This window comes from Uranotaenia lowii, chromosome 3 (assembly GCF_029784155.1).
Source record: "Uranotaenia lowii strain MFRU-FL chromosome 3, ASM2978415v1, whole genome shotgun sequence".
Taxonomy (NCBI): Eukaryota; Metazoa; Arthropoda; class Insecta; order Diptera; family Culicidae; genus Uranotaenia; species Uranotaenia lowii.
In genome coordinates this window covers 306,920,091-306,947,009 of record NC_073693.1, presented here as the reverse complement: position 1 = coordinate 306,947,009, position 26,919 = coordinate 306,920,091, and the positions used below count along the sequence as shown (strand labels likewise).

General features: G+C 38.5%; 5 protein-coding genes across 5 annotated transcripts in view; 3 read left to right on the top strand and 2 right to left on the bottom strand.

Annotated features, from left to right (window-relative positions):
* LOC129757111 (COMM domain-containing protein 4) overlaps positions 1-16,483 on the bottom strand; it is a 43,579-nt gene extending 27,096 nt beyond the window's left edge. Inside the window, exon 1 of the mRNA XM_055754237.1 lies at positions 16,321-16,483. Within this exon, the coding sequence (XP_055610212.1) occupies positions 16,321-16,323 (3 nt within the window). The 5' untranslated portion in view covers positions 16,324-16,483. The remainder of the gene's footprint in view (positions 1-16,320) is intronic.
* Positions 375-4,869, top strand: LOC129757116 (uncharacterized). The gene is made up of 2 exons (XM_055754243.1): positions 375-656; positions 4,502-4,869. The coding sequence occupies exons 1-2, from the start codon at positions 464-466 to the stop codon at positions 4,666-4,668; spliced, it is 360 nt and encodes a 119-aa protein (XP_055610218.1). The 5' UTR covers positions 375-463; the 3' UTR covers positions 4,669-4,869.
* A 686-nt stretch (positions 16,484-17,169) lies between the features above and the next one.
* LOC129755839 (Fanconi anemia group D2 protein homolog) lies at positions 17,170-21,714 on the top strand. The gene is made up of 3 exons (XM_055752526.1): positions 17,170-17,231; positions 17,291-18,451; positions 18,509-21,714. The coding sequence occupies exons 2-3, from the start codon at positions 17,306-17,308 to the stop codon at positions 21,665-21,667; spliced, it is 4,305 nt and encodes a 1,434-aa protein (XP_055608501.1). The 5' UTR covers positions 17,170-17,231; positions 17,291-17,305; the 3' UTR covers positions 21,668-21,714.
* A 52-nt stretch (positions 21,715-21,766) lies between these two features.
* LOC129755840 (NAD-dependent protein deacetylase Sirt6) lies at positions 21,767-23,477 on the bottom strand. The gene is made up of 2 exons (XM_055752527.1): positions 22,643-23,477; positions 21,767-22,575 (listed from the first exon to the last, which is right to left on the bottom strand). The coding sequence occupies exons 1-2, from the start codon at positions 23,360-23,362 to the stop codon at positions 22,237-22,239; spliced, it is 1,059 nt and encodes a 352-aa protein (XP_055608502.1). The 5' UTR covers positions 23,363-23,477; the 3' UTR covers positions 21,767-22,236.
* Positions 23,478-24,317: 840 nt separating this feature from the next.
* On the top strand, positions 24,318-25,646 carry LOC129754836 (60S ribosomal protein L17). The gene is made up of 3 exons (XM_055751063.1): positions 24,318-24,342; positions 24,666-24,759; positions 25,057-25,646. The coding sequence occupies exons 2-3, from the start codon at positions 24,679-24,681 to the stop codon at positions 25,534-25,536; spliced, it is 561 nt and encodes a 186-aa protein (XP_055607038.1). The 5' UTR covers positions 24,318-24,342; positions 24,666-24,678; the 3' UTR covers positions 25,537-25,646.
* The last annotated feature ends 1,273 nt before the right edge of the window (positions 25,647-26,919 follow it).

Below are 26,919 nucleotides of genomic sequence, written 5' to 3'. Positions count from 1 at the left end.
CATTATTTTGTAATTTAACTGCTTATATAGATGAGATTGAAATCGATTCCAACGAGAAATAAGAACTGTTTCGAGTTTTCTGACATGAAAAAAACTGTATCACTCTCACGTTGTCACCATTTTAAACTAATTTAACGGAAAATTTTAAAATGTTGCCAAACTAATTGACCAAGTAAACGCAGGCAGGTCAAACTTAACTAGGTACCGATAATTTTAAATACCATAGCCAGTAATTAACTGTTTAGTTCTGTCAATTCACCGGTCAATTCCAGTACGTAACTATTTCTGATTGTCCAGAAAAACGAGAAAAGCTTTTTGTGTCAGTTGGACTATAAAAGAGCACTGGTCCCGACTGCTATAGGCTAGTAACTTGTCCACTTTCAAAGCTAAGAGAACATGTGATATTTAAAAACTTTTTCTAATTTTTGAAAAAAAAAGTTTTACAATCGAGAAAGGAGCAAACATGCTGCTGGGAATGTTTCAAATCACCCTAGCCATTTTGACTCTGTCGATGGGCCGAATCAGTGGCCTAGAGTTGAGGGAAAGTGATCCAAAGTTGGTTAAAATCGATGCGGCGCACGAATGGAATAAAATTTCAAGGAGTGCCTCAAAGTTGACCGAAGACAGTGATGCTGATAGTACGAACATGAATCTTGGTATGTTTTTTTGGTAAACGAAAAAATAATAAACAGTGAAAAAAGGCTTATACCTACTGAAGGATTAACGAAATTCAAATATCAACTGCAATGAAAAATTCAACTGAAAAGGAGAATTGAGTTTCAAAATTCAGTATCGGAATTCGAAACCAAAATCCAGTATTGGAATTTGGGGTTAGCATTCCTTCAGGGAAGATCAGTAGTAAAACTTGGGATAGAATAAAGAATCTGAATTCATATAATCAGTTTGAAACGAATAATAATTAAAAATTTCATAGTTTACAGTACAATACAGTAAACTCTGATGATTTCTTATTTTGACTATCAATCCGTTTAAGTTTTCAATTTTTAAACTTACACATTTAAAACAATACATTTTACTGAACAATAAACAGAATTGAAAATTGAATTTCACTTGTGTAAAAAAAGAATTTTCGACGCCATTGTTAAAAAAAAAATATTGATTTTGGAAGATTCAAAAGATGAAACATATTCAGCGTCAATAACTGAAACAACTGCCTGACTTCATAACGCAAACCGTCCGACGTCTTCATCTAATTCTCTACACTGAACTTGAAGCTTTTGCCAGATTTTGTACAACACTTCTAGTTTCGGTGATATGGCGTTAAGAAGTTTTAAAATTTTTCTTGAGTCAAATCAATCATTAATATCAGGTGAACAAATAAATCTACATGGAAAATCCATTTTTGAATATGTTTATTATCCACCATTCATCAAGAATTTAGATTTTCCCTAAATATTCTGGTTCTAAGCTCAAAAACATGAAATTCTACAACTTTTCAAGAATTTTACCTATTTCTAACATTACAGAAGAAAGCCTTCGGGTATTTGAAAAGAAAGATTTCAATTCATTTACCAACTTTTTTCAAGACGCAACGCACGATGAGGGATGAATGACATCCAGATGTTAAAATCCTAATGATCAAATAAATTAAAAAAAAAAAGAAGCAACGCGTTTTGACTTACCTCTTAAAAATATTCTTATGTTTTTTCTGGGATATTTATCCTGTGCAGATGATTTATCCCTTTCTTAAAAATATCTAAGATTCATTTTGATTTGAAATTTCGTCAAAATTCCCGTGTTTTGAAGAACGGGAGAAAAATAAAATAAAAAAGTTGTACAACTTTCTCTCAGAAGTAAAAAAAACTCGCTGCCTTCGGGAAAGTTGACCATCAATTTCAAACCTTTATTTTAAAAATGGTTGTAAAATTCTACAATTTGGCCCTAAACGTGCAAATATGATAGAAAAATAGAATATTTGGATTCAGCGCCTCTAAATAAGTCAAAATAAGCTTTGTATGTAAATTCTGTTGCCTTTTGTTATCATTGAAATTCAAATCTTAGAACCAGAATTTTAACAGAATTCAGCAGAAATTAGACCTATCCAATACCATAAAACGTAAAAAAAAACATTGTTAATTGGCCAGCAAACTGTGATTCGCTTTTTGAAAGATTTGTTTTTGCACTCTCTTCCTTAAGTTTAAACGTCTTCCTCTAAAGGTCGCTTGTACACCTCGGGTGAAAATGAAAACAACATCGTGGAATTGATGGGGATTAGTCAAAAGTTGAATTTTGAACTGGTCTCAGTGTTCAAAACATATTACATTGTTTTAATTTCGATTCCCCCGATATTCAACCCGGAAATTTTATCATATTGGTAGAATCGAAATAAATAAAAAACATTTTAAAGAAGTTTCAAACACTGAGACCGGTCAAGGGTGTCATCGATGAAATTGTCACACACAAAACTGATTCGCAAAATTCGAGTTTTCATCCGATTGCCATCAAATTTTCAGGGATTTAAAAATAACTATTAAACTTCATTTTATCATTTTACTCGTATTTTATTTACAGTCCATACGCAAATGCTCGTACCTTGGCATTCAACCTTGGCCATAAGATTCTGCACAGCTCGTGAATCAACCGTTTTTTGCGTGTAAACCCATACTTTCTTCAGTTCCTCGACTGCCTTCACTACCTTAGGTCATTTAAGAAGGTGCTGCTTCATAATCGCCCAGTACTTCTCGATGGGGCGGAGCTCCAGAGTGTTGGGAGGGTTGAACATTTTCGGCATGAAATAGACCTTATTGTCCGCATACCACGTCCGTTCAGCACGTCCTTGGAGTAGTGGCATGAGGCCCAATCCGGCCAGAAGATTTTTGGGACGTTGTAGGCCTTTAGGAAAGGAAACAGCCGCTTCTGGAGGCACTCTTTTATGTACCCAGTCCGTTCATCGTGTCCCGGGTCACGAAAGGTGAACTCCGACGTGCAGATGACTTGCCAAACCAGGAATTTATTCGCAAATTTGGACATCTTCTGAGTGCAGACGTGCTCCGAAACGCTGAACTTATACTTGACCGTGAAAAACAGGTGGCCGGGGATCTGTTTGAAGTCGGCCTTCACATATGTTTCGTCGTCCATGATGCAGCTTTCGACTTTCGTCAGCATGTTGAGGTACAACTTCCTGGCACGGGTTTTGGCGGACTTGTTCTGCTTCTCGTCGCGATTAGGGGCCTTTTGTACCTTGAACGTTCGAAGCCCAGCCCTAGTTTTAGCCTTCTGGACAAAACTTCGGCTTAGGTGCAGCTTCTTAGTCACATCCCGAACGGAGGCGTTCGGGTTTCGGTTGAAGGCCCTAGCTACGCGGTAGTGATTTTTGGTTTTGTACGGAATACATTTTCCCTCACTTCTGGGTTTCCGATCGGTGATCAATCGTTCCTCGAACCGCTTAATCACTCGCGACACCGTAGAATTCGCGATTCCCAACGTTTTAGCGATGGAACGATGCGAGAGATCCTTGTTATCGTGATGAATGTGCAAGATTTTATCACGTACGAGCTGTTCTTTCGACTCCATTTCCGCGAGTTTTGATCACAAGACTTTAAAACTTGCAGGATGTAAACAATGCACTATGAACTAAATCCACCTAAATTTTCATTAAATTCTACCCAACGGTTAAAAAGTTAGAACAATTTCATCGTGGACACCCTTTGAGAGATTAAACTTGGCTGTTCAAACCTGATTCATTTTTTACCTTAGCTAGTTTGATTCAAATTTAATATTTTAATTTTTTTTTTGCATAATATAAAATTTGATAACGTTATACGTTATACTATATGTACTTGCTGCGATAGACGTTGATTACATGTTCGAAATATACCTTTTTCTAAAAGCTATTGATCTTCGTCTATAATTCTTTTCATTTTCATATTTCCCTATCTATTCCCTGTTCTCTTCAAAAAGTGAAAAAAGTGATGTAGATCTAAGCAAACAATTGTAAACATACAAAACGAGTTTGGCTCCTTAAAGCCTCAAGGTATGAGCCGTTTCAAATAATGAAATTATAAAAAAAACGATATACTATAAAATCGAAAAATATGGAATCCTTAGAAAAAAGATAACACGTTCTTCTATCAATAAAGAAATCTCATTAAAAAATATTCATTATGATTTTTTGTAAACTTATTTTTTTTTTTTAAGAAATAGACATCTATTTCTTAAAAGAAATTTTTTAAACTGAACTTAAATCATATTTGAAATTTGAATTTATTTAGAAACATACCAAATTATCTCACCTCGACTATCTGAATTTGAATTTTAAATTTTAATTCTGGATCTGAGTTTTGAGAATCGAACCTGAATTCCCAATTTGAAAACGATCTTTGTACTTTCTACAGTACAGAATTTCTGATAAATCAAGAACATTGCATAAGCATAAATTATGAATTTAATGTTTTCTATTTGAAGTCTCGATTTTAATTAGGTATTTCAATTTAATCTCATAAACATCATATAAAAAAAAACTTTTCATACTCCCGATCAGCTGAAGGTGGGATCGAAAAGCGTGACGAGCCGAAGTATGTGTCCAAACAGAAATTTCATAACTGGGGCGGAAAGCGGAGCGTGGGTCGAGTCCGTAGGCATCCGAAGGTCGTTATCGAGATCCCATACAGCGCCAGGAATGGAAAAAGCGATCAGAGCCCGAACTAGCCAACCATCAACGTCCGTGGACTCCAGAAGAATCCATTTGTCTATCGTCATGAAAACTTGAAGGGACGATAGCTTTTATTTGGTTGACTTAATTTGGTTCCTATTGCATCAAATAGATTAGTTGTCAGAGCATTTTTTTAGTTTCGTTCAAGCAAAAAACAAATTAAAATATATAGGATGATACATGCAAACTAAGTCTTGATTTGAAGATTGTGAAATTCCTCTGATGTTTTTCCTCTTGTAACCAACAAAAATAAAAGAGTATGTCAGAATTCTATTGCAAAACTCAAAATTTAAATTTCAAAATGAAGAATAAAGTTCCGCTTAAAATAAGGAATTAAGATTACGAGTCCAAATTCAACTTCAAATAAAGATTTAGATTCATCCATTTATGCATTTTAAGTCATTTGGCATAGAAATTGCCGTTTGGTATAAAAGTCGTTCGTAAAAAATCGTTTGGCATAATGGCCATTTGACATAATATGGTAGTTTGGCATAATGGTCATGATTTTATGCCAAACGACCTTTATTTCAAACGGCGTTTTGCCAAACGGCTTTATGCCAAATGTCTTTAGACCAAACGACGTACACAGTAAACGAAAATTACCGAGTTCGGTAATTGTTTTTACCGAAATCCTAACATGTGTAAATCGTTAAACTGTTCGGTAATTTTTTTGGTAAAAAATAAACGAACATCGGTAAATGAAGAATCGATTTACCGATGTTCGTTTATTTTTTACCGAAAAAATTTACCGAACAGTTTATTGCGATTTTCTTCTTGCACTAGAGTTTGTACACACAAATTTCGTCAGTCTCGAATTTCGTTCAACGATTTCGCCGTATTTCTCTCACCTTCATATTCGTACGCCTCTTGAATTCATTTCTAGGCAATCAGGGTAACCATTGGTAAAATTAATACAATATCAATTCAAAACAAACTGCCAGGATGAAGTTTAAAAATTTCACTCCGAAAAAAAGTAAAACGGGTACATTTCTATGCATTAAATGTTCAGTAGGTATCAATAAATCAAACTATGGATTCACTATTTTTGCAATATGTCGTACTTTCATCCGTATATTCTGACAAATTACGAAATTTGCCGCCATTCCCTTTTTTCACTCGTTATAACGCGACTTTTATTTCCAAGATTCGTTAACAGAATCATCGCTATATAGGTACTCTCTTTTTCTCTCTCTCTCGTAATTTTCGTTGTTTCGCGAAACTGACAGCATCGAAATTCCACACGTTCAAATGATTTAATTTATATTTAGGTAGCACGTGTTTATTCAATCCGATTGAGAATATTGATTTACTCATTTTTATAAATTTATCTTTTGCTGTTGTTGTATTCACTACATTGCTACCCGCATTTACTCTATGGCAGTATTTTGATTTCTGTTTAGTCGAATTTTCAAAATGTTGCATACCGAAATTATTCATTTCATTACTCTTCATGATTTCTTCCCAACTTTGTATGCATTTTTCTGTTTCCTCATCTTTCTCTATTATTTTCTCTCTCAAGTTTCTTTTTGCTTCTTTTTTCTTCATTCTTCTTATTTCTCGATCCCATTTTTTTCGTGTAAGCTTTTTTACGGTTTTTTCTTCAAACCCTTATCTATTGCTTTTGCTCTCTTTTATCCAAACGTTTGTTGTCTCTTTTTTTTCTCCTTTTTTTTGTTTTTTTTTACTTTTCAGCATTTACGATTCATATTTCTATCTACTTCACTTCTTTTATTCCTTCTCTTTTTAGTTTATTTTTCCTTTATCTTTTTTCTTCCTTCAAGTGTATTTGAATCTCCTCTTCCTTTTGTCTCATTTATTCTATTCTCCAAATATTTTTAATTTTTTTCGATTTTTTTACACTGTTTCACTTCTTTTTTCTCACTCTTTATCTGCTTTTATATCTTTACTTATTTTTTATTATCTTTTCGCTTTCGTTATATTTAATAATTTTTCATTTTCTTTATTTTTGCATTTTTTTTTCTAGGTACCTTTACTGCTTTTCTTTTTTTTCATAATTCACTCTTACTTTTCTTCTGTTATTCCTTTTTCTTTGCTCATATATCATTCTTAATCACTGTATTTTTTTCTTTTATTTTTTTTCTCTCTTACTCTTTTTTTTTGTTTTTACTGCTCTTTTCTCTTTCCCCTTATATTTGGCCTTATTTAAATTCATATTTTCATGATTATCATTTCCATTATTTTTTTCTCCACTTTCTCCACTGAGAAAATATATATTCTTATTTTTCCTGTTTATCTTAGAAATCTTTTCTCTTTCGTAAATCAGTATTAACTCCACATTCTCTTTATTTCTACCATTGTTTTCTTTATCTGCTATTTCGTCTTCATTATTCCATATATATTTCATTCTTATTTTGTTTCTTCTTTTTTCATTAATCTCCTGCACTGCTTTTCTTTCTCATTTTCATTATTACAGTTAGATTCGAATCTTCCATCGAAATTCCAAGCTACGTTCCGAGTCTTTCATCGGAATACCAAAATCTTAATCCGAGTCTTTCATCGGAATATCAAACAATCCGAATCTTTCATCGGAATTTCAATTTGCGATCCGAATCTTTCGTCGGATTTACTGAATCTTATCCGAGTCTTTCATCGGAATTTCAAGAACCTATCCGAGTCTTTCATCGGAATTGAAAAAATAAGTTCGAGTCTTTCATCGAAATATCAAACAATCCGAATCTTTCATCGGAATACCAGAGTCTTATCCGAATCTTTCATCGGAAAATCAAGAAGCAATCCGAGTCTTTCATCGGAATATCAAATTAAGTCCGAGTTTTTCATCGGAATTATCAAAAACAATCCGAATCTTAAATCGGATTTGAAAATGGCGATCCCAGTCTTTCATCGGAATCAAAACACTTTATCCGAATCTTTCATCGGAATATCCTAAATCAATCCGAGTCTTTCATCGGGATTAAGAAAAAATTCCGTGTTTGCTTACTCGTAGTGCTAGTTTCTTTTCATTTTCACACTTACCAACTGCGCCATTGTCGTACTTTCATCCGTATATTCTGACAAATTACGAAATTTGCCGCCATTCCCTTTTTTCACTCGTTATAACGCGACTTTTATTTCCAAGATTCGTTAACAGAATCATCGCTATATAGGTACTCTCTTTTTCTCTCTCTCGTAATTTTCGTTGTTTCGCGAAACTGACAGCATCGAAATTCCACACGTTCAAATGATTTAATTTATATTTAGGTAGCACGTGTTTATTCAATCCAATTGAGAATATTGATTTACTCATTTTTATAAATTTATCTTTTGCTGTTGTTGTATTCACTACACAATATTCTTGCATTTCAGGATAAATGCGAATAATGAGGGACTTCATCCGATGCCTGAATTTGCACTACCCGAAAATCCGGAGACTATCAACTACCGGACAAAATAGAGTACCCAAGTAACCATTAAGCCGTGTAAATTGGCCCTTAGTCAGCCCTATAGTCGAATATAGTACCTGCTTACAAAGCCTATTTAGCTCTATATTCGACTTAAGGGCTGTCCAAAAGCCACTTTTGGCGTGTATTTCGGCCGATATGCGGCTTGACCCCACTTTCGAAACACGCCAATGCGAAGCTGTCAAAATATATTCCCCGCAAAAAAAGAAAATTAAAAGAATCGATGTGTTGTCGTTTTTCCCCAAGACTGTTCTTTCCTTGTTCTCTTTCTATCTCCCTCACACTCGTATTTTTTCAATTGCTGTTGGATAGGATCTGGAATTGAACTTAGAATTTCTGGGACTATGCGTTAAGTGCTGTCTTTGCTGCATGATCTATTTACGTTCTTATGTCGATGGACCCAGATGTCAAATGCATTGACATTCATGTCAGTTCAATCTATACAGGGCTTGAAAGCCCTAAAGCACCGCCTTAGTACCAATATACGGCCTATAGTTGCAACAGTGCCTATCGGCATTTAAAACCAGGGACATGGCATCCCTATCCTTTGTCATTGAATTTGACAACCATCAAAATTACGGGCCCACGATTTTGTGGGCCCATAACAAACCTGACATTTAGCTGTCAAGGACCCGAACTAAATGTCAAATGCTAGAGAAGTATGGATGATAGCTCACTAACACATCAATTATTCTGATTCCTCATTGGTTGAAATTTTGATTTTTGAGACTTCGTACTGCTTTGAGAGGAAAACACCATAAACGTCTCTCCCGATGGATAGAAAAAAAGAAAAAGATTCTTGTTCGAAAGAAGAACTAGATTGCCACCTCCCTGTTTAAAACCATTATTTACGGCTAATAGGCACTGAAGTGCTGTTATCTGTCCCCTATGCGGCTTACAACCGGGCTTAATGGTTTATTGGGTAGTCTCAGCATTATTTACTGGGACTCGGATCAGCGTTGCCACATTTAAATCTGTATTTTCGAGGCAAAAAATCTTTTTAATCTGTATAAAATCTCAAAAATCTGTATTAAAATCTGTATTCAAAATTTTGATTCCGGATACTAACATTGCACTATGGCGAACTTTTTTATAATGCGTGGCGCTCTAATCTAGTAGCCCTCTTCATTATTGCGAATTGCGACATTTGTGCGATCTTTCAAATCAGTGTTAATCCTGTGATTTTGCTACATACAATCCGCTTTTTGGTTTGTTTGTACAAATGAATGCGACTTCGAAACATTGCACGAAATCCAATTTCCAGTACAACGAACAAAATACATATCCGCTACCGCTACATGTAAAAAATAAGGTCACGCCAACTTTAAAGTGGATATGTTTCGTAAAATGCAACGATCTTAGTCCATCCGGAGTTTAACAATCAGATGGGATTTGAAAATTGTGTCAATTGTCTCTGATCAGTTTCTGTATTTAGTTGTAATAGCTGTATACTGCAAGAAAAATATTCACAGCAGCTGAAGTAACTCAATGATATTTAACAGGTGCCATTAAAAGTTACATTTCGTGTAATGCAATGTCTGATTTTGGTATATTTTTCGAATACAGGTTTGAAAACTGTTTTCTAACCCTTGCATTGATGCAGTTACGAACTATCTGTGCTATAAATCTGAAAGATTTTTCTCATTTGTGAGCATGACAATTGATGGCTTGAACGTAATCATCAAAGGAGATTATTCTAGATTAACTCAAAGCATAATCAAAATATCACAGATTTTTTTTCATTTGCTGAAAATCTGTATAAAATCTGTATAAATTTCCAATTATCTGTAATCTGTATATACAGATTCTTGGTTTGAAAATTTAAAAAAATCTGTATGTTCACTGAAAAATCTGTATATGTGGTAACGCTGACTCGGATTCGTCCTACGACTGGGTTAAAGAAATTGCTTCCATTGAAACTAGAAGCCAACCGTCCTGATATTACAGTTAGAAGTAGATTTATTCAGGTAACAACAAAAGCATGTCTACATCAATCCCACCATCAGAGCTCGCAGATAGTGTTGACCGGTGCTGGAAGTGATTTTTATGAATAAATAAGTGTAATAAAAAACTACATTTGAAATTTTCTGAACATTTATTTTAAGTTTCTGAAATGCTTGATTTTCTGAACATGGATTAAGAATTGAAATTTTATAAACCTATTCATTTTTAATTGAAGTTGGTTTAACATTGATCAAGAAATGCATTGCAAATACGTGGTGTTTGTTTGGACTATTAATTTGGTCGTTGTTGGTTTATCGTCGCTGGTTCTACCAACGCAAAAACATAAGAACTCAACTGCATTTACATTAAATATGATAAATGAACCTCAAATATGCTTAAATCTGGTTGCTCAATGCTCCTACTGTAATTCGAATGTTTTTTAACGAGATCTGATATGATCACAAAAACATATCTGGCAGTCTAGTGCGGATACAGCTTGATATCACGGACAAAATTTCATGAAGCTTACTTCGGCACATGACAAATTTATCAGCTGTCATCCCGAATAGAAAAACATTGTAAAAATACCATAAACTTCATTTTCACGCAACCATGAGCTTTATGATTCAGACTATGCGAATCATGGTACATGCAACCTTGAATGTATTGTCAAATGCATAGTTTTTGACAGTGAAATTTATGGTTTCGGCAAAATTTACCATGAAAAAAGGGGGTTGTTAAGCAACTTACACCCATAGAAGAGGTTGCAAAAATCCAATGCCTTTTTAGCAAATCTCTGTGCCGATAATGCGCTGAAATGTGCACTGTGCCGAAGACGGTATGTTTGAAAAACCGTAACTGGCATAAGGACTCGGCTCCCAACCAAAATGATGACCACTACATTTAAGCGAAACAAGAAAAACATTTTATGGGATTTCCTTCCTATTGGATAATTCATCCCAGAAACAAGAAAATAAAAATTAAAACCACAGCGCTGTAGTGAGAATCGAACTCACATCACCAATAGTATCGTCTTGCCAGTCCGACATTCTAACCAGTGTACTATTCGAGCTTCATGCAGGACGAGGGATATTTGTCATAGGCTTTCTGTTGCCGATCAATCACAAAAAACGTACAACGGCGGCTTCCCGGCGTTTGGCCTCCTTTCAATGCATTCCTTTGTCTTGCGATGGAATTGGGAAAGGGAACGGGAGTGAAGGAACGGGAAACCCATTGAATGAGAACTGTGCTTTGCTTACTGCCTGCTATTACATACACACGCTACATATACACAGCTGCTAAAGCCGGGCAGCTTGGCCGGTGTTGTTTGCCTGTGAATTGAAGGAATGTTTTTGTTGTTGCTTTTGCTACATACACACGCACAGCTTAGCCGTGTTTGCCGGTTGATTGAATTAGGCTGATGTCATGCTGAAGCAACTAGCAACGCGACCTACAACGCAACGTTCACACGACTAACCAGCTCTCATTTGATCTCCATGGAAATCGCGCAGACCTGTCATACTGGTAGCTTTGTGTAGCGCGACCAATCTGATGCCAATGTGTTTAGTAGCGCGACTAGTAGGAAATCCAATAGGAACATTGTTTTTTCTCGATTTGAAGCAGTGATTCCGGGTTTTAAGCACAATAGTACGAAGATCTGTCCGAACTTGTGATAATAAACTAAAAACTATCTTAATCGGCGAGAAAATTTTCATGAATTCTTAGTTCCGGCAAAAAAAAACAAGGAATTTTGTCGGTTCAAATTTCGACATTCTTGCAATCTGGGTCGTGATTTGATAAGTTTTTGATGGCTCCGGAAAGAAAGGAGACGATTCAAAGCATTATCAGATGTAGAGAAGTGATGATTTGCAGGGAATTTCAAAGTGACAGGTCGCGCCAGCATGACATACCAATGCAATGCAACGCAATCTTATTGGAACGTTGCGTTGCGTTGCGTTGCTAGTTGTTTCAGCATGACATCAGCCTTAGGCTGATGTCATGCTGAAGCAACTAGCAACGCGACCTACAACGCAACGTTCACACGACTAACCAGCTCTCATTTGATCTCCATGGAAATCGTGCAGACCTGTCATACTGGTCGCTTTGTATAGCGCGACCAATCTGATGCCAATGTGTTTTGTAGCGCGACTAGTAGGAAATCCAATAGGAACATTGTTTTTTCTCGATTTGAAGCAGTGATTCCGGGTTTTAAGCACAATAGTACGAAGATCTGTCCGAACTTGTGATAATAAACTAAAAAGTATCTTAATCGGCGAGAAAATTTTCATGAATTCTTAGTTCCGGCAAAAAAACAAGGAATTTGGTCGGTTCAAATTTCGGCATTCTTGCAATCCGGGTCGTGATTTGATGAGTTTTTGATGGCTCCGGAAAGAAAGGAGACGATTCAAAGCATTATCAGATGTAGAGAAGTGATGATTTGTAGGGAATTTCAAAGTGACAGGTCGCGCCAGCATGACATACCAATGCAATGCAACGCAATCTTATTGGAACGTTGCGTTGCGTTGCGTTGCTAGTTGTTTCAGCATGACATCAGCCTTAGAAGGATGTTTTTGTTGTTGCTTTTGCTACATTCACACGCACAGTGCTCGGTTCGCTGGCTGCCTGGTGTTGGCCGGTATTTATTTCCATCCTTCTTCGGCTTGTGATGCGATGGGGAGGGACGCGAAAACGTTTTTATTTTGTTTCATTCAGACATACGCAATTCGGTTGCGCTGGGAGGTTAATGCCGGTGGGCGCAAATCGAATCAGTGCCGGTCGCGTTATCTTCTTGTACCAATGATGCTATGAAATTGACTACACGCCATTGGCACAGAGGCTGAATTTTGGGTGTAACAATGAAAAAATCAACTTTTTTCCATACATTTTAGAACACAAAACTATGAAGTTTATGGTCATTTCAACTTCCAGTTCTATCTCGCGAAAACTGTAAAGTTCATCGTTTTTCATTGTTTTTATATTGTTTTAACGATGATGAACTTCAATGTTTGATCATAATATGGAAACAGCCTTCACGACCGTGAAATTTCATGGTTGAAATTATTATTTATTAATTCTCTTCCCAGAAAAATTATTTAAAAAGAAGCTGTATTACCTTGCATTTTTAAATTTTATTTATTATAAAAACTTTCTTACACTCACTGAGATACATTTGTTTCTTTTTAAAAATTCACCATCTGCACTGCGTATCGGTGGACCTCCGGCGCAACCAATCTCTGGTAGACGGCTCCGGCTCACCTTCTAGAGCCATGTCCTGTATGTGCGAGTACAGTTTGTGCGCTGAACCTCTATCTGATGAAGTCAAAATTGTTTGCAGCTTACGCCTGAAGTACCGGCGGTGATACTCTGCCGTTTGCATCTGCCTCTGGAAAATAATTTTTCTTTTTAGTTTAGCTTCATATTATTATTTATTTTTCTAATTAGTTTTCAAAACTAGAATTTACGTACAAGAAAAGGACTCACCGCCGTTACCTGAATTGGTGCCATTGCCTTCCGAACTGATTATGGCCTTTAATACCAAAAACATTTGGTAAAAACTTGTCCAGAATTTGAATGCAAGCGAATTTCTTCTGACCGCAAAAACGTAAACAATTATAATGGCGCGTATGAAAAATTTCCTCTACACGAAAAATTATAAACGAGTGAAAAAACCTAAAATCTACCGTTTATCATCGTTCGGATTTTCATTTTACCATGAAAAATACTGTAACATTCGAAATCACAAGAAGAATGCTGAAATACAATGATTCATTTACATTCGACAACTATGAAATTTCATGAGTTAACGATATTTTTCACGGTTATCTTGAAATTTATGGGGATTTCATATTTTAAAGTGCTCGAATAATGCCTAGATATTTGGTTGAATTTTATTGTTAAACTGGATATCATGGTTCGGTTATATTAAAACCATGATCCTGGCTATTCGGGATGTGTAAACAAATAATTCAAGAACGTACAGGACAAGGTGTGAAAAAAATTTATGTAAATTTTTGACCGATCGAGAAATGTGCAGGCGAATCTAGTTATTCAAGAAAATTACAAAAACGATTTACATAGGATGTTACGTTATCTTACTCGGGTCGATGCCCCAAGGAAAGCTAATAAAATTTTGCAAACTTATGGTGAAGCAACATTAACAATCGTTGCATAATTTTGGGTAACCCATTTTATTATTTTCCCCCCATTAACAATGATATAGTGCGACTTACGTGCTAATTCAATTTACTCATCCTGTTGGCCTTAACGTGTGTTGTGTTGCAGTAGCATGGTTCACTCATGTTCACGCTTCCCTGCTTGAACGGCTTGCACTACGCTTCCGACCTCACTGGACTCTGCATTGGGAATGTTGTCCCGAAGATGAATGAGTGCACGCCTCCCTGGGTGTGTCCGAGACGCACCGCGATGGCTACGCCACTCGCCCTGCGCACGCTGCAATTCAGCGGATGACACGACACTATCCCGTCGAACACTGGGACTGACACGCACTTGCTTTCCTTTTCTGCTGTAGATCGATGAGTAATAAGCACCTCGCCCGGCAGGTGCACTCCTATCCTGCTTGCTAAACTAATTTGTAGCCTTCGCTGGTCTCCAACTTGCGCCACCTTTCGCCTTGCGCAACTCCGACAATTTCTTAGCGGACAACTCCGACAGTCTCGTAACGGACGACTCCGACAATCTACGATGGACATGCAAGATCGAGAAGATCGCCCTCTGCCAGACAAAGAAAAGAATGTTGGATCGGTTCTCCGAGAGAGCGCTTCCTTCCGGATGATGCGACTGATTCCAGTCGATGCTGAACTCTGACAATCTGCACAGCTGCTTGATCGCGCCTTTCCGAGATGAAGTGGCACTTTCACCTTCTGCTTCGCTTGGAAAAATATTCCACCAGTGCCTTGAGCACGTTCCATGCAGTTCCGCTTAAGTGCGGGGCGTTCCCAAAACAGCAACGTAGCAAAGCAGAAACACCGAAATTTTCCTTGAGAGGTGTTCTTTGAAGCGTTTCGGAATGGATACAAAAATTCTCGGTTCCTCCAAACGAAAGGCAGTTCGACCCACCACCAGATGGCGCTCCGGACGAGTTTGGAGAATTCACCAGTAGAAGAAAAAAGGGTCGCTGACGACCCTTTTGATTTGGTTAGCTCTTCTACCAAACTTCCTCTATCGCTTTTCTGTCTCAATCCTTTCTTTGGTGGTGGATAGTGAGGCGATATCTTCGCTATTCTTGAGTCCTTCGCGATTTCAGAAATCGATATCGATGATCGACTTTCACCACAGTAGCTCCGGATTTCTCTGCTCTTGGCGTGCAGACTTCGAATGCTAGAAGCCCCGATACCAGATGTTTTCGGCCCTATAGTGTTTTTTCCGCCTCGTTGTATGACAGAGAAGATTGCATGCGGATCTGCGGAGTTCCTTCTAGCTCTCACGCCTGTTTTGGGTGCTAATGGCCCTGTAGCGCGGTGGATGAGAAGCAATTAGTTGGTGCTTTGAAGGCGTTGATTTTGTCCGCTTACCTTGGATATTCTCCTCTTCTGTTTGTGATGGAGGAAATCGCATGCGGATGAGCAATCCTCTTTCCCGCTGTCACAATCTTCCAGCGCACGTTTCAGGTGCTGGCGGCCCGGTATCGTTACGCTTTGTGGTGGAGCGAAATCTAGATTAAAGGTGACGATTTTTTAGCTGGCTGCCAGTTGCTAATTCTGTAGCTTACCTTTTCTTATCGCGCGGACTTTTTTTTTCCGGGAGGATGCCCCTTTCGCACTGCACACTTCTATCTTTTTTTCCGGAAGTGCTTATTTGACAGGACAATAATGCCAACTTGCCAAACTTAAATGATTTCACGTTGAGCGTTCCTGGTAGTTTTTCGCGACTCGTTTTTCTCATTTGTTTATTTTGCGAGGGGTGATTCGCGCTAAATTCTTATGCACGCTACTAATTTGTTGATGGGGAATGGGTTAAATTTAAATGTTTGCAAATTCGCTCAAATATCGTATCGGAATAAATAATGAAAATATTAAATGTAACAAGGATTTCGATAAAAAAAATTACCGAACTCGGTAATTTTCGTTTACTGTGTAGGACTCTTTGAAATTTTTAAGGAGTGAATTTCGGCAAATTTCGATTGCCGCCTAATTGGAAGTTAACAAAAGTTTGCCTTTATTTTCCACTATCTTTCAGTCACTGAAAGTTCTTTATTTTGCGTTAATGATAATTTTCTATGTGATTTAAACTGCGCTCGGTGAATTCAGTCCAGAACTTAGTACTTACCATTTTGTAAACGCAGGTTTATGAATCCCTTGTATTGAAAAGTCACTGAACACCAAATACGCGCCCGTAAAACTTAAAACATCGTGAGCACCAACAAATTATCACAAAATACCGTCGTACAAACTTAAAACTTTTGCTGATGAAATCGATGATTCAAATTCAAAACAAACTCAAAGTGGTGCCAAATTTTCGATATTTTCTCAAACTGTTAACTAGAATCCATTTCTGTTGGCCGATGAGGCAAATTGAATAAAAAATCTCCCTTCGAGCGCGCTCTAACGTTCATCCCTCACACTCATTTGGCGCAACATCTTAAACTTGTAAAATTGACCCATTATTGCGAACAGCCGAGATCTGTCAAAAAAAGTGTCGTTTCATCGAGTCAATTTTACACATTATTTAGAAAAGCTAGCTTACTAAATAAAGGGTAGTCTTCTAACTTGTCATTCTATCCGATAGTGATGGTATACGAGTTGCATTGTGGATTAAGGAATAAGTTTAAAAGTTGTGTTTGAGTTAAAAAGTGAGTTGTTGAAATGGAATCGCTAAAACCTATATTTTATAACACCAGCATGAAAATAAATAAATGACCAGCATGAATAAAGAAATTCAAAATCAGTTTTATTTTTATTATTTTCTTTCCATCCTTCTGACACTTTAAAGAGCTAACATCAAAGGGCTGACGTCGCCATGCAAAGCGAGCTTCCAAAATAATGTGTAGATTTTACATGTTTACATTACTAATTTTCACCTCTGTTTGACGTACATGCTGTGTACACTATAAAGGGTACAAGGGCTTTACATGAAAAAGGAGTTAACCCAGTCTTTTCCGATAACGGGTCAAAACTACACTATAAGGGGTTGCGCCAGATGAGTGTGCTGTTCATCCATGTTTTGGTTTTTCAAATACGGTTCGAATCAAAATTCAAGTTTAAGTTGAAATTTTCAATTCTTTTCATGTTAATTTCAGTTTAAAGCCGTAAAAATGTTCAAAAACCGTCGATCTACTGTGGTGGCGAAAAAGCCCTCAGAACTGGCTACTATACGGGAATCGCAAAGTTCCGATTTGGCCATCGGACCAAGCCAACCGAAAGTTCGTCGTCCGGATGAGCCAGCTCCCTCACCGGTGTCCATTGCGGAAACGGAAAATGTTCCGGAAGAGTTCGGGAGCAGTCAGTTTTCGGTTCCTGCCAGCCAGATGAACAGCCAGCGCCGGTATCTTTCTCAACGAAACAATCTACAAAAGTCTCAAAGCGCGAGGACTTCGCGCCGGGTACCTACGAATTATTTCGAGAGCATTTTGCTGAAGTGTTTGGTGGATCTCGACGATCCGAACATGATCCTGCTGAAGTGTGAACCGATTAATTTTGTAAGGAAGCTCCGGGTTATGTTGCAAAGCAGCCCGGATCATCCGAGAAACGTTAAGGATTTTATCAACGGGGTTCAGCAAGCGAGCCGGTCCAAGGAATCGTTTAGGAAAATGCTAGAATGTTGCAGCTTCCAGAATCAAACCACTGGAGATGTTAAACCGGTTCAGGAAAGCCTGATGAAGATGCTGCTTTGTGTGGACTTTTTACAGCTGGAACTGATAACGGTGCTGTTCGATTGCGTGGAACGTTGCGTGTCCGAGGACAACGACAGTGGGATGAACATGATCGGTCTGGTACTCTCGCAACTCAAATTTGTGGATCACACCCTGCACGGAAAGTTGGTATTCGACCGATACTTCAAGGTGCTGGAAAGATCGAAGGACGTTAGGCTGCTGCAGGAAACCGTTGCCTCACTAGAGGATGTTATCGATGTTGCCCAGCAGGATGCTGCTTTTCGAAGGATTTTAGAGCTGTTCCCACGTCCTGCGGATCTTTTCACCTCGACCAATGTCACCGTTTTCTCGGAGCTTTGTCTGTCGGGTTCCAGTTTGCGAATTGCTCGACAAAAGGTTGTTGATTTTGTCGAGATGGGATGTCCCTTCGCAATTTATCCTGCTATGGTGAAATTTTTGCTCAAGTTCAACTACAGCGAAGTGGAAGGATTGCAGGAGAACATCGGCGAAATACGTCAGGTTGTTGCTAAGTTGATACAACTTTGGGAAGATGGCACTAGCGAGAGGTGTATTCAGGAAATTTTCCAGGTTATTTCATTTCTTCTTAGATTCTTAAAAAGTGATAAAACATATTTTATTTTACAGATCGTCTACCAAGCCCTCACTGTTTCGGCGGTTCTCTACGAAAGTTGGATCAAGTTTAGCCGGTTGCTAACGGACGAAGACAGTCACATGGGTCTGGATTTGTTGGTGTTGCTGCTGATGATAAGCGTTAACGAGATGAAGGCGGGATCGATCCAGAAGATATTGATTAACAAAATTCGCAAAAACCATCTGAATATGAGCCATTGGAAGGAAGCTGTTCAGTACTATCGGTGTGTGATGCAGCAACACATGGATTGTGTGTTGGACTTTGTGGAGTCGTGCTTGAAAGAACGGCAGCCGGAGGTTTGCGGTTTTGGTGTGGAAGCTATGGTTTATCTGTTTGGAACTGATGGGATGAACAATAGGATGGTGCTGAATAAGCTTGTTGGATTTATGTGCGAAACAGCTCTGGTCAATGGAACTGGGACTAGCAATGAATTTTTGATCGAAATATGTATGAATGCGTTGGCTAGTATCCAGGAGCGACGGCCAGAGGATTTGCGAAACAATGCGCACATTTTGTTGAAAATCATGGATATTTCCCCGGATTTAAGTTTGATCCAGTATCGGTCGGCTGTTGAACTGATCTGTGAGGCTATAGAGGTTCCAGGTGAACCATCAGGAGACTGCGAAAATTGGGACAGCTTGAATATCATCATCAGGAAGCAACTTCTAAGTACCAATAAGGATGTAAAGAAAAAGGGAGTCATCGGAGTTGTTCGTTTAATTCGGTACTTGTTAAGGAATTCTTCGGGCTCTGCGGAGATAACTTGCAGCTTCGATTCAGAGAAAACTATTGAATCCGCGACAGATATTCCAACTGCGGCAGGAAGAGAAATCGGAAATATGATTAACTTGATGCTAACATCCTCTAACGAAAGTACAGATATTTTGGCTCTCTGCTACGATGAATTGGCAGAGATGTTGCAGGGCTTCGAAAAAAGTTTTGGCAAACCGGAAAAAGCTTTTACAATTTGGTTGTGTGATACTTTAACGAATGATTTCCAAAGTTATTTCATTGTTGAAGAACTTTCTAAGGGCAACGTAATTCAGTTTGCTAAAAAACTTTGCATCAATGAAACATCTGATGTAGAAGAAAGTAATGCTGAGGCCTATGCCATCGCCGTAAACATTGCTGATAACATGCTTGCGTACAATAGTCGATTCTCTTCGATGTGCTTTTTTCTATCTATGTTCAAGCTAATGAAAACTCTTCAATTGATTCGGTATGATGGTAATCTTGAATCCATTAATGCACTGTTGGGTTGTGCCATTATTGTACCTTCGTTCTACAATGAACCAGATGAAAAGAACTTGGTAGAAACCTACGAAGAGAACGTCTGTCGACAAGTTCTGGATGCCTATTTTTACACAGCCAATTGGTTCCGCGAGCTTATCAATGCTTTTCTCCTACAAACTGATCCATTGTTGCACCGAAAAGTTCTACTGCGCCTATCAGAATTAGTGAGTTTGGAAACTCGCTTGGCTGCTCTACTTCGTACAATAGACTTCGATTACTATCCTCCGGTATGCGATTTCTCAACGGACCCCGTTCAAACTTCGAAAGCAGGAAGACCAGCCAAAGAGTCCAACTCAAAATCAAATATAACGCTTAACCCAACGGCAAGAACGCAACTCGATACGACACGAAAAGCTGGACAAGCCGAGGGTTTAGAGTTTGGAACAGACACCTTATTCTCTAAACATCATCGAGGTTTTCGAGTGATGGAGAAAACATTGATTCAATTGTTCCGTGAACCAATGGATTTTTGCCATAAATTACCTGAAAATGAATTGGGAGTACGAATTGGGTTGGCTGAGTATCGCTTTTTACTTGAAACTGTAACGGTGGAACTTGAAACGCGACAGGCTGGCAAAACTAAGCTTCGCTACAACTATGAACTTAAGGATCTTTTGCAGGTGTTGCCTTCAACTGTGGATAAATTTTGTTCGATCAAATCAAAGAGACGGGAACTGTTCGATACATCAGGATCCGCGGATATACTGGATTTCAAAGCCTTGGGATGTTGCTTCGATTGGACTTTAAGATTGTTTTCTGCCCTACTTTTTCTTATCAAACGAGATGCTCCGAAATTATTGGATAAAACTTTCGAGATCATTGGAAAGATTTCATCGGTAAGCAATCAAGATTCCGACCAACTTCTTACTTCTGAACTCACCCACAAAAATGCCTTCAAGGATCTCACAACTGCGTACTACCTTTTCAAATTTGGCCTTACTCTCAACAATATCTCTTCCACATCAGAAGGATCTAACCAAATCGCCACTTTCTGCCAAAACTTCTTATGCTCCAACTTCCTATCGAAAAGTGGGAACGCCACTCATCTGGCCGCTCTTCTCCAGGGACTCTTCGTTTCGGTAGACTTCCAAAAAATAAAGCGTCTCACAAAAGCCTTAGCCGATGATCTAGCTGCCTCCAAAACCGACGACCGAATTTTCGCTGGACTTCAACGCTCCCACTACGCCCTTCTTTTCCGGGAACTCACCAAAGCCTTCATCCGCTGCATCCAGGCCGAAATCCGATCCAAGAAAACTTCCACCCAAAAGTTCATTCTATGGGAACAATCCTGTGAAATCCTTAAGCAGTTTTCAGACGTCGTCAAACAAGCCGATTCCCCCAAGTTCTATTCTTGCTACATGAAGAACTCCCACACCTACCTAAAACTGTTCCAACAAAGTGGACTACGAGCTCTAGAAGACGTATTAAAAGTTTCCGCCGATCGTGTCAGTCACCTGCTAAGCACCCTTCAGCACAGCACCCGTTATCTGCACAACATCTGCTGCCACTCGAAGCAAATCAAGGACGGAGCCCTCGCTGTACAAATTCCGTTTCTGCGAGAGACCGTAGAAACACTAATCTACAGCGTCAAAGCCGTTCTGGCTGCAAACGGTTGCGCTTCGGTCTTCTGGATGGGCAATCTGAAGAACAAGGATCTGCATGGGGTGCTGATCGTGACCCAGGAGAGGCAAACGGAGGAGGAAGAGGCCGAGGAAAGTACGGCCGAATCAGATATCGCCGATTTCTTGAGCGATGATGAAGCGGAAGGAACAACGACCACCACCGGAAGGCGCCGTGATGCGGTGCCTTTAAGGAAGAGTACTTCGAACGAGAAATCTTCACAAAGTAAGTGCTTTTAGAGATATTTCTTTCACGAGCTCCAATGAAAATTCTGTTAATATTTGAACTCGAAAGTCTTGATTTTAAAGAAAGAAATCCTTTAGGTGGCAGTTGTTTTAAAGATTTTGCCCAATTTTACTTTTTTATCTATTTTTAAATTTGCCTAATACTAAGTTTTATTTATTCTCTGGACATATTTAGGCTAATTTCTTCAAGGTTTGCGTTATAAAGGTCCATCGTCCTAGACATTGGTCTGTTTCTAGCGTATTAAATTTAGTATTAGAAACCATACTACGATATGAATACTAATCTGCCCTTGTATAAAAAAAATTGTTTAAAAAGAAAAATTCATTCCAACAATTATTCAAAGATGGGGTACATTGAGGAATACCGCTGAATGCATCGAATATCGCAACTCAACCTTTCCGATTCCTCGATAGTCCACCTGTCAGTGAATACGGTGTCGACTTATTGAACGTTTGACATCATTATCAAGTACCTATTCATATGGCTGTAACGATAATCTCGAAAAGTTTTGGTATAGCAGACATTCTCTATCATGTTTGTAAAAAAATAAGCAAATCTTTTATCAATTTTCCTTTTTAATACTTGTGTCAATTTCTGACGATTTGTCCAACATGTTTTCCTTTTTCATTTTCTTTGAGTTTCGTTTAAATTCCTCCAGCTCTTCCTGGCTGTAGGAACCCGCTTTGGAACGCTTTTTCCCTAAGTCCCTTATCGCTTTGGAATACTGTTTGTCTACCCGTTTAACCAAGTCTCCGGGAATTGTCCACTCCAGGGTGCATGGTTCAGTTTTGGTGGGGTCAACCTCCGGTGAATATTCGGGAATTTCGATACCCAGTCGTTTGGCAACTTTTTCGATAATGGTGTCCACATAGGTCGAAACTACGAGATCGGCTTTTTTGTCCTAAAATTGAAACCGAAAATACATAAGCTGAATTTTAAATTTGAACTTTCTAAAAAAATAAACTTGCATGTTTTGTCGGTTGAAGATTGCAGATTACAAGCTTGCCTCCGTATCGTTTGTTCTTTAAGGGCAGATTTCCACTGGGGACAATCTGCAGTGTAGTCCCCAGACAAATGTTGAGATCAGCCATAGTGGAATGCATGAAAGCCAAATCCAAGTCGTATTCTGGCAAATCGTGCTCCCAATCCAAAATGTTATCGATGAGATTTCCTCCCCGACAAGAACGCCGGCAAGCATCCCCGGTCAGCTTCTTGCCAACCGTTGGCGCCGGCTTATTTCGAACAAACTGTCGCCGACATTTGAGACATTGTTCGATAAACATGTTTCCATGCAGCTCGGCCAAGTATTTCCGTTCCAATCCGGATCGCAAATGCAATCCGTCGATATTCTGACTTACAACGTACGTTACCAAACCTGCCTGAACCAATGCTTTCAAGCCCATATGCGTTTTAGTGGGAACAGCCTCATCAAATGCTATATTAACAGTCGGTTTTTCCCCTCGCTTCTCCAACGTCCACACACCATTAGGACCACGGAAATCCGGAATTCCCGCACTGGTACTTATACCGGCCCCGGTATGAACGACTACTGTTTTGGCTGCCTGAATCCATTTGGCCAGTTGTTCACACTTCTGGTCGATGGTTTCTTCGCTGTCGAAAATCTCCGGTACCCCGAGAATTCCTTTGTTGGCGTAATCCGATAAGCCGTCGGCATAATTGCAAGACATGACCTAGTTAAAAATATTACTTTTAAGTCAATATCGCTAATTAAATGCAGTTGAGTTTGTAAAATCCTTCAGCAAGAAAAGGGAAGCCCGCGATTTATCGACAAAAAACGTTCTGTTTACAAACAATCAAGGATCGAATTTGGGGCGAAAATCATTGATGATTGTATACACGCAGAAAAGAAAATTGCAGAAAACTAGAATATTTTATAACGCGTTTGAAGAAATTCGTTTTATGAGCATAATTTTTCAACAAAGAATTACTTGGATAAATTTTCATTATTTTGTTTTTCATCTATCGGAAACTTTAGCGTGAATTTTTAAGTCAAAGACTATTAGTAGCGGAAACAAAATTAACGCAAAATTATTTTTGAGATTTTTATTTGAATCATGAAAGGATATAAATTTATTGGGATAGCAAAACGTATTGGAAAGTAATTTCAAGTACAGTTCCTCAAAAATAACCAACGGTTCAGTTATTTGGTAAAAAAATGCCGAAGATTTAAACAGTTTTGCGGTAAAAATATTTTCTGTTACAATGATTTGAAGTGAAAATTTAAAAAAAAATGAATTGTATTCATGGGTGTCATTGATGGCTTTTTCAAATCAAGCTATCATAACTGAAATTATTTCCCGTAACTTTAAAAGTTCTGAATTTCACATACATCTTATTATTCCTGTAAATTCACAATAAATGAAACTTAATAATCATCAAACATTTAATAATGCTCACCCCGTTGCTTTCTAGTACTGCAATTTTCGCCGTTTCGACTTTGTTCTCTTGAAAGCAAATCATCATCCAAAAATTTTCTCGTTCCTGTCAAACGCCGGAAGCGATCGTGCTGTCATCGGGATTGTTTTTTCGCCCGCACCTCAACTGTCAAACGGCCGAGCAACTCTCTTTCCGGCATCTTGCAAGGTTCGTGTAGGAACGCATTGACACAGCGATCCGTGAAAATTATCGAAATTTACCCTTTAAAATAGTGAGTTCGGTTGTAAATTGGTTTCGATTTACTGACTAGTGTCTTAGGTTATTGGATTCTATAGTGAATTTTATTCAGAAGCTTCAAAGGAACGAATATCCAGATAAAATATTTGTCAAGGTTCATGTGTATGAAAGTGCTAGCGTCAACAAAACGAATTCCCCGTGTTTCAACTTAACGTTACTATGAAGAGCTACCGGAAGTTTGAGATATCAAATACAAGTTGAATCGGAACCGACTACGACCGAGCTAGATTTTGAACACTTCTGTTTAAATATTTTGGTTAACGCGTCTGACGGTTTCATTATTGTTTTTGATTCCAGGTAAAAGTTCAAGATGGGTCGTTACGCCAAGGAACCAGATAATCCTGCCAAGTCTTGTAAGGCTCGCGGATCGAACCTCCGTGTTCATTTCAAGGTTAGTTATAGTTTTCCTTTCCAACTTTTCATTTCATAAATATGGGATCTTATTCATCGCTTTATCAAAACCCTTATACTTAAAATGTATTTTAAAAACGAATACTAATCAATACTCAATTTACTCGTACCTATTCGACTTTTAAACTTATCTCATTCTGGTTAAGTTTGTGTTAAAGTAGTTCAAATTTGTGGAAGTCTTCCAAATTTATATTGATTTATGTTAATATCTACATAAACAACTGTGTTGCTCAGTTAAACAAAACATTCACAATAACCTTTGGTCCTTTCTTTGCAGAACACCCGCGAAACGGCGCTAGCCATCAAGCGTATGCCCCTGCGCCGGGCTCAGAAGTTCCTGAAGAACGTCTGCGAGAAGCAAGAGTGCGTCCCATTCCGCCGGTTCAACGGTGGTGTCGGTCGTTGTGCCCAGGCCAAGCACTGGAACACCTCGGTCGGTCGTTGGCCCAAGAAGTCGGCCGAGTTCTTGCTGCAGCTGCTCAAGAACGCCGAAGCGAATGCCGATTTCCGCGGCCTCGATGTCGACCGACTGGTCGTTGACCATATCCAGGTCAACCGGGCCCCGTGTCTGAGGCGCCGGACGTACCGTGCCCACGGTCGCATCAACCCCTACATGTCGTCGCCCTGCCACATCGAGCTGACGCTCACCGAGAAGGAAGACGTCGTGAGCAAGGCCGCCGAAACCGAACCGGCCAAGAAAAAGCTTTCCAAGAAGAAGCTCCAGCGGCAGAAGGAAAAGATGATGCGTAACGAGTAGATGGATGTTTTGTTTTCTTTAAGATTTAACCGCGCTTAGGGTTAATAAGTAATGAGGAAGTGTACAATCGAAACTGGTGAGAATATACGACATTTGAAAGGCGTAAGAAATTTGCTGGCTTTTGCTTGGATAGTTGAGAAAATGGTCCTTCATCAATTTAATTAAAACACTCGGTTTGATTATTTACGAATCAAAAAATTGATAAATAGAAAAATAGTTTTATTCGGTAGAGATGGTAATAGCTAATCAATATAATATTCACCTTTATTCCTGCTTTATTACGACGTGTTTGTAGTGTTCGGCATTTAGTCCACTTATTTTCTTCTAGCTAATTTCTTTTATCACAATTTTGCTGGTGACAAGGTAAAAATCATCTGGTGCTCTAGTGATATATTGGTCAACAAAAAAAAATTGCGTTTTAAATTATATTTTTTAACGTTCAAGATTAGAAATAGCTTATACTAGCACTCTGACTTGGCTTATTGCATGTGATGAAGTCTATTTATCCGATTGTTAACCGAAAAAATAGATTACTAACAAATTACTCGCGTACTAATAAGCGGTTTATACCGAAAACTGCGTATCTGTTATATCATCAAATAGAAAGTAATTTTAAATGGTTTTTATTGTTTCGTTCAAAAAAACGTTAATCGAAATTCGCTGCTTTCGAGTTGGTTCATTTGTCCTTCCTTTTCTTTCCGAATTCCTGCGGAACATCATCCGCGCTTGGTGGCCTGGCAACTGGATCTCGAATGAGGAACTACATCGCCGGTGTCATCAAAGGGCGCTAGAAATCGAGATTCGGGAACGAAAGTGGAGATGGATTGGGCACACGCTGCGAAAAGATGAAAACGAGATTTGCAGAGAGGCGCTTGACTGGAATCCAGAAGGTCATCGAAGAAGAGGCAGGCCCAGAAACTCGTGGCGGCGAAGCCTAGCCGCTGAAATCCGAACTGTCGACGAGAATCTTGACTGGGACCAGGTGAAGACGCTGGCTCCGGATCGTCAACAGTGGAGGTCTTTTACCACGGCCCTATGCACCGGAGGATCGACGCGGGATCATTAAGTAAGTAGTAAGTTTCTTTCCGAATCAATCTAGAAATATGTATGTAACTTAACTTTATATTAGATCTTCACAATATAAGTTTGAATTTTCATTCTGAATTTTTTATTTCTTAATTAGGAATCCTAATGCAGATTAAAATCGAACAAACGTCAAAACCATCTATGAATTCTATACAACAAATCCTATGATAAATAGTTATTAAAAATTGCCTAAATATGTATGTTGTAACCCCGTGTTATGGATGTGATTCGTAGCTGCGAATTTATTTCAGTGTCTCGAGAAAACGCCTAATTGTATACTACAAAAGTGCTGAAGAT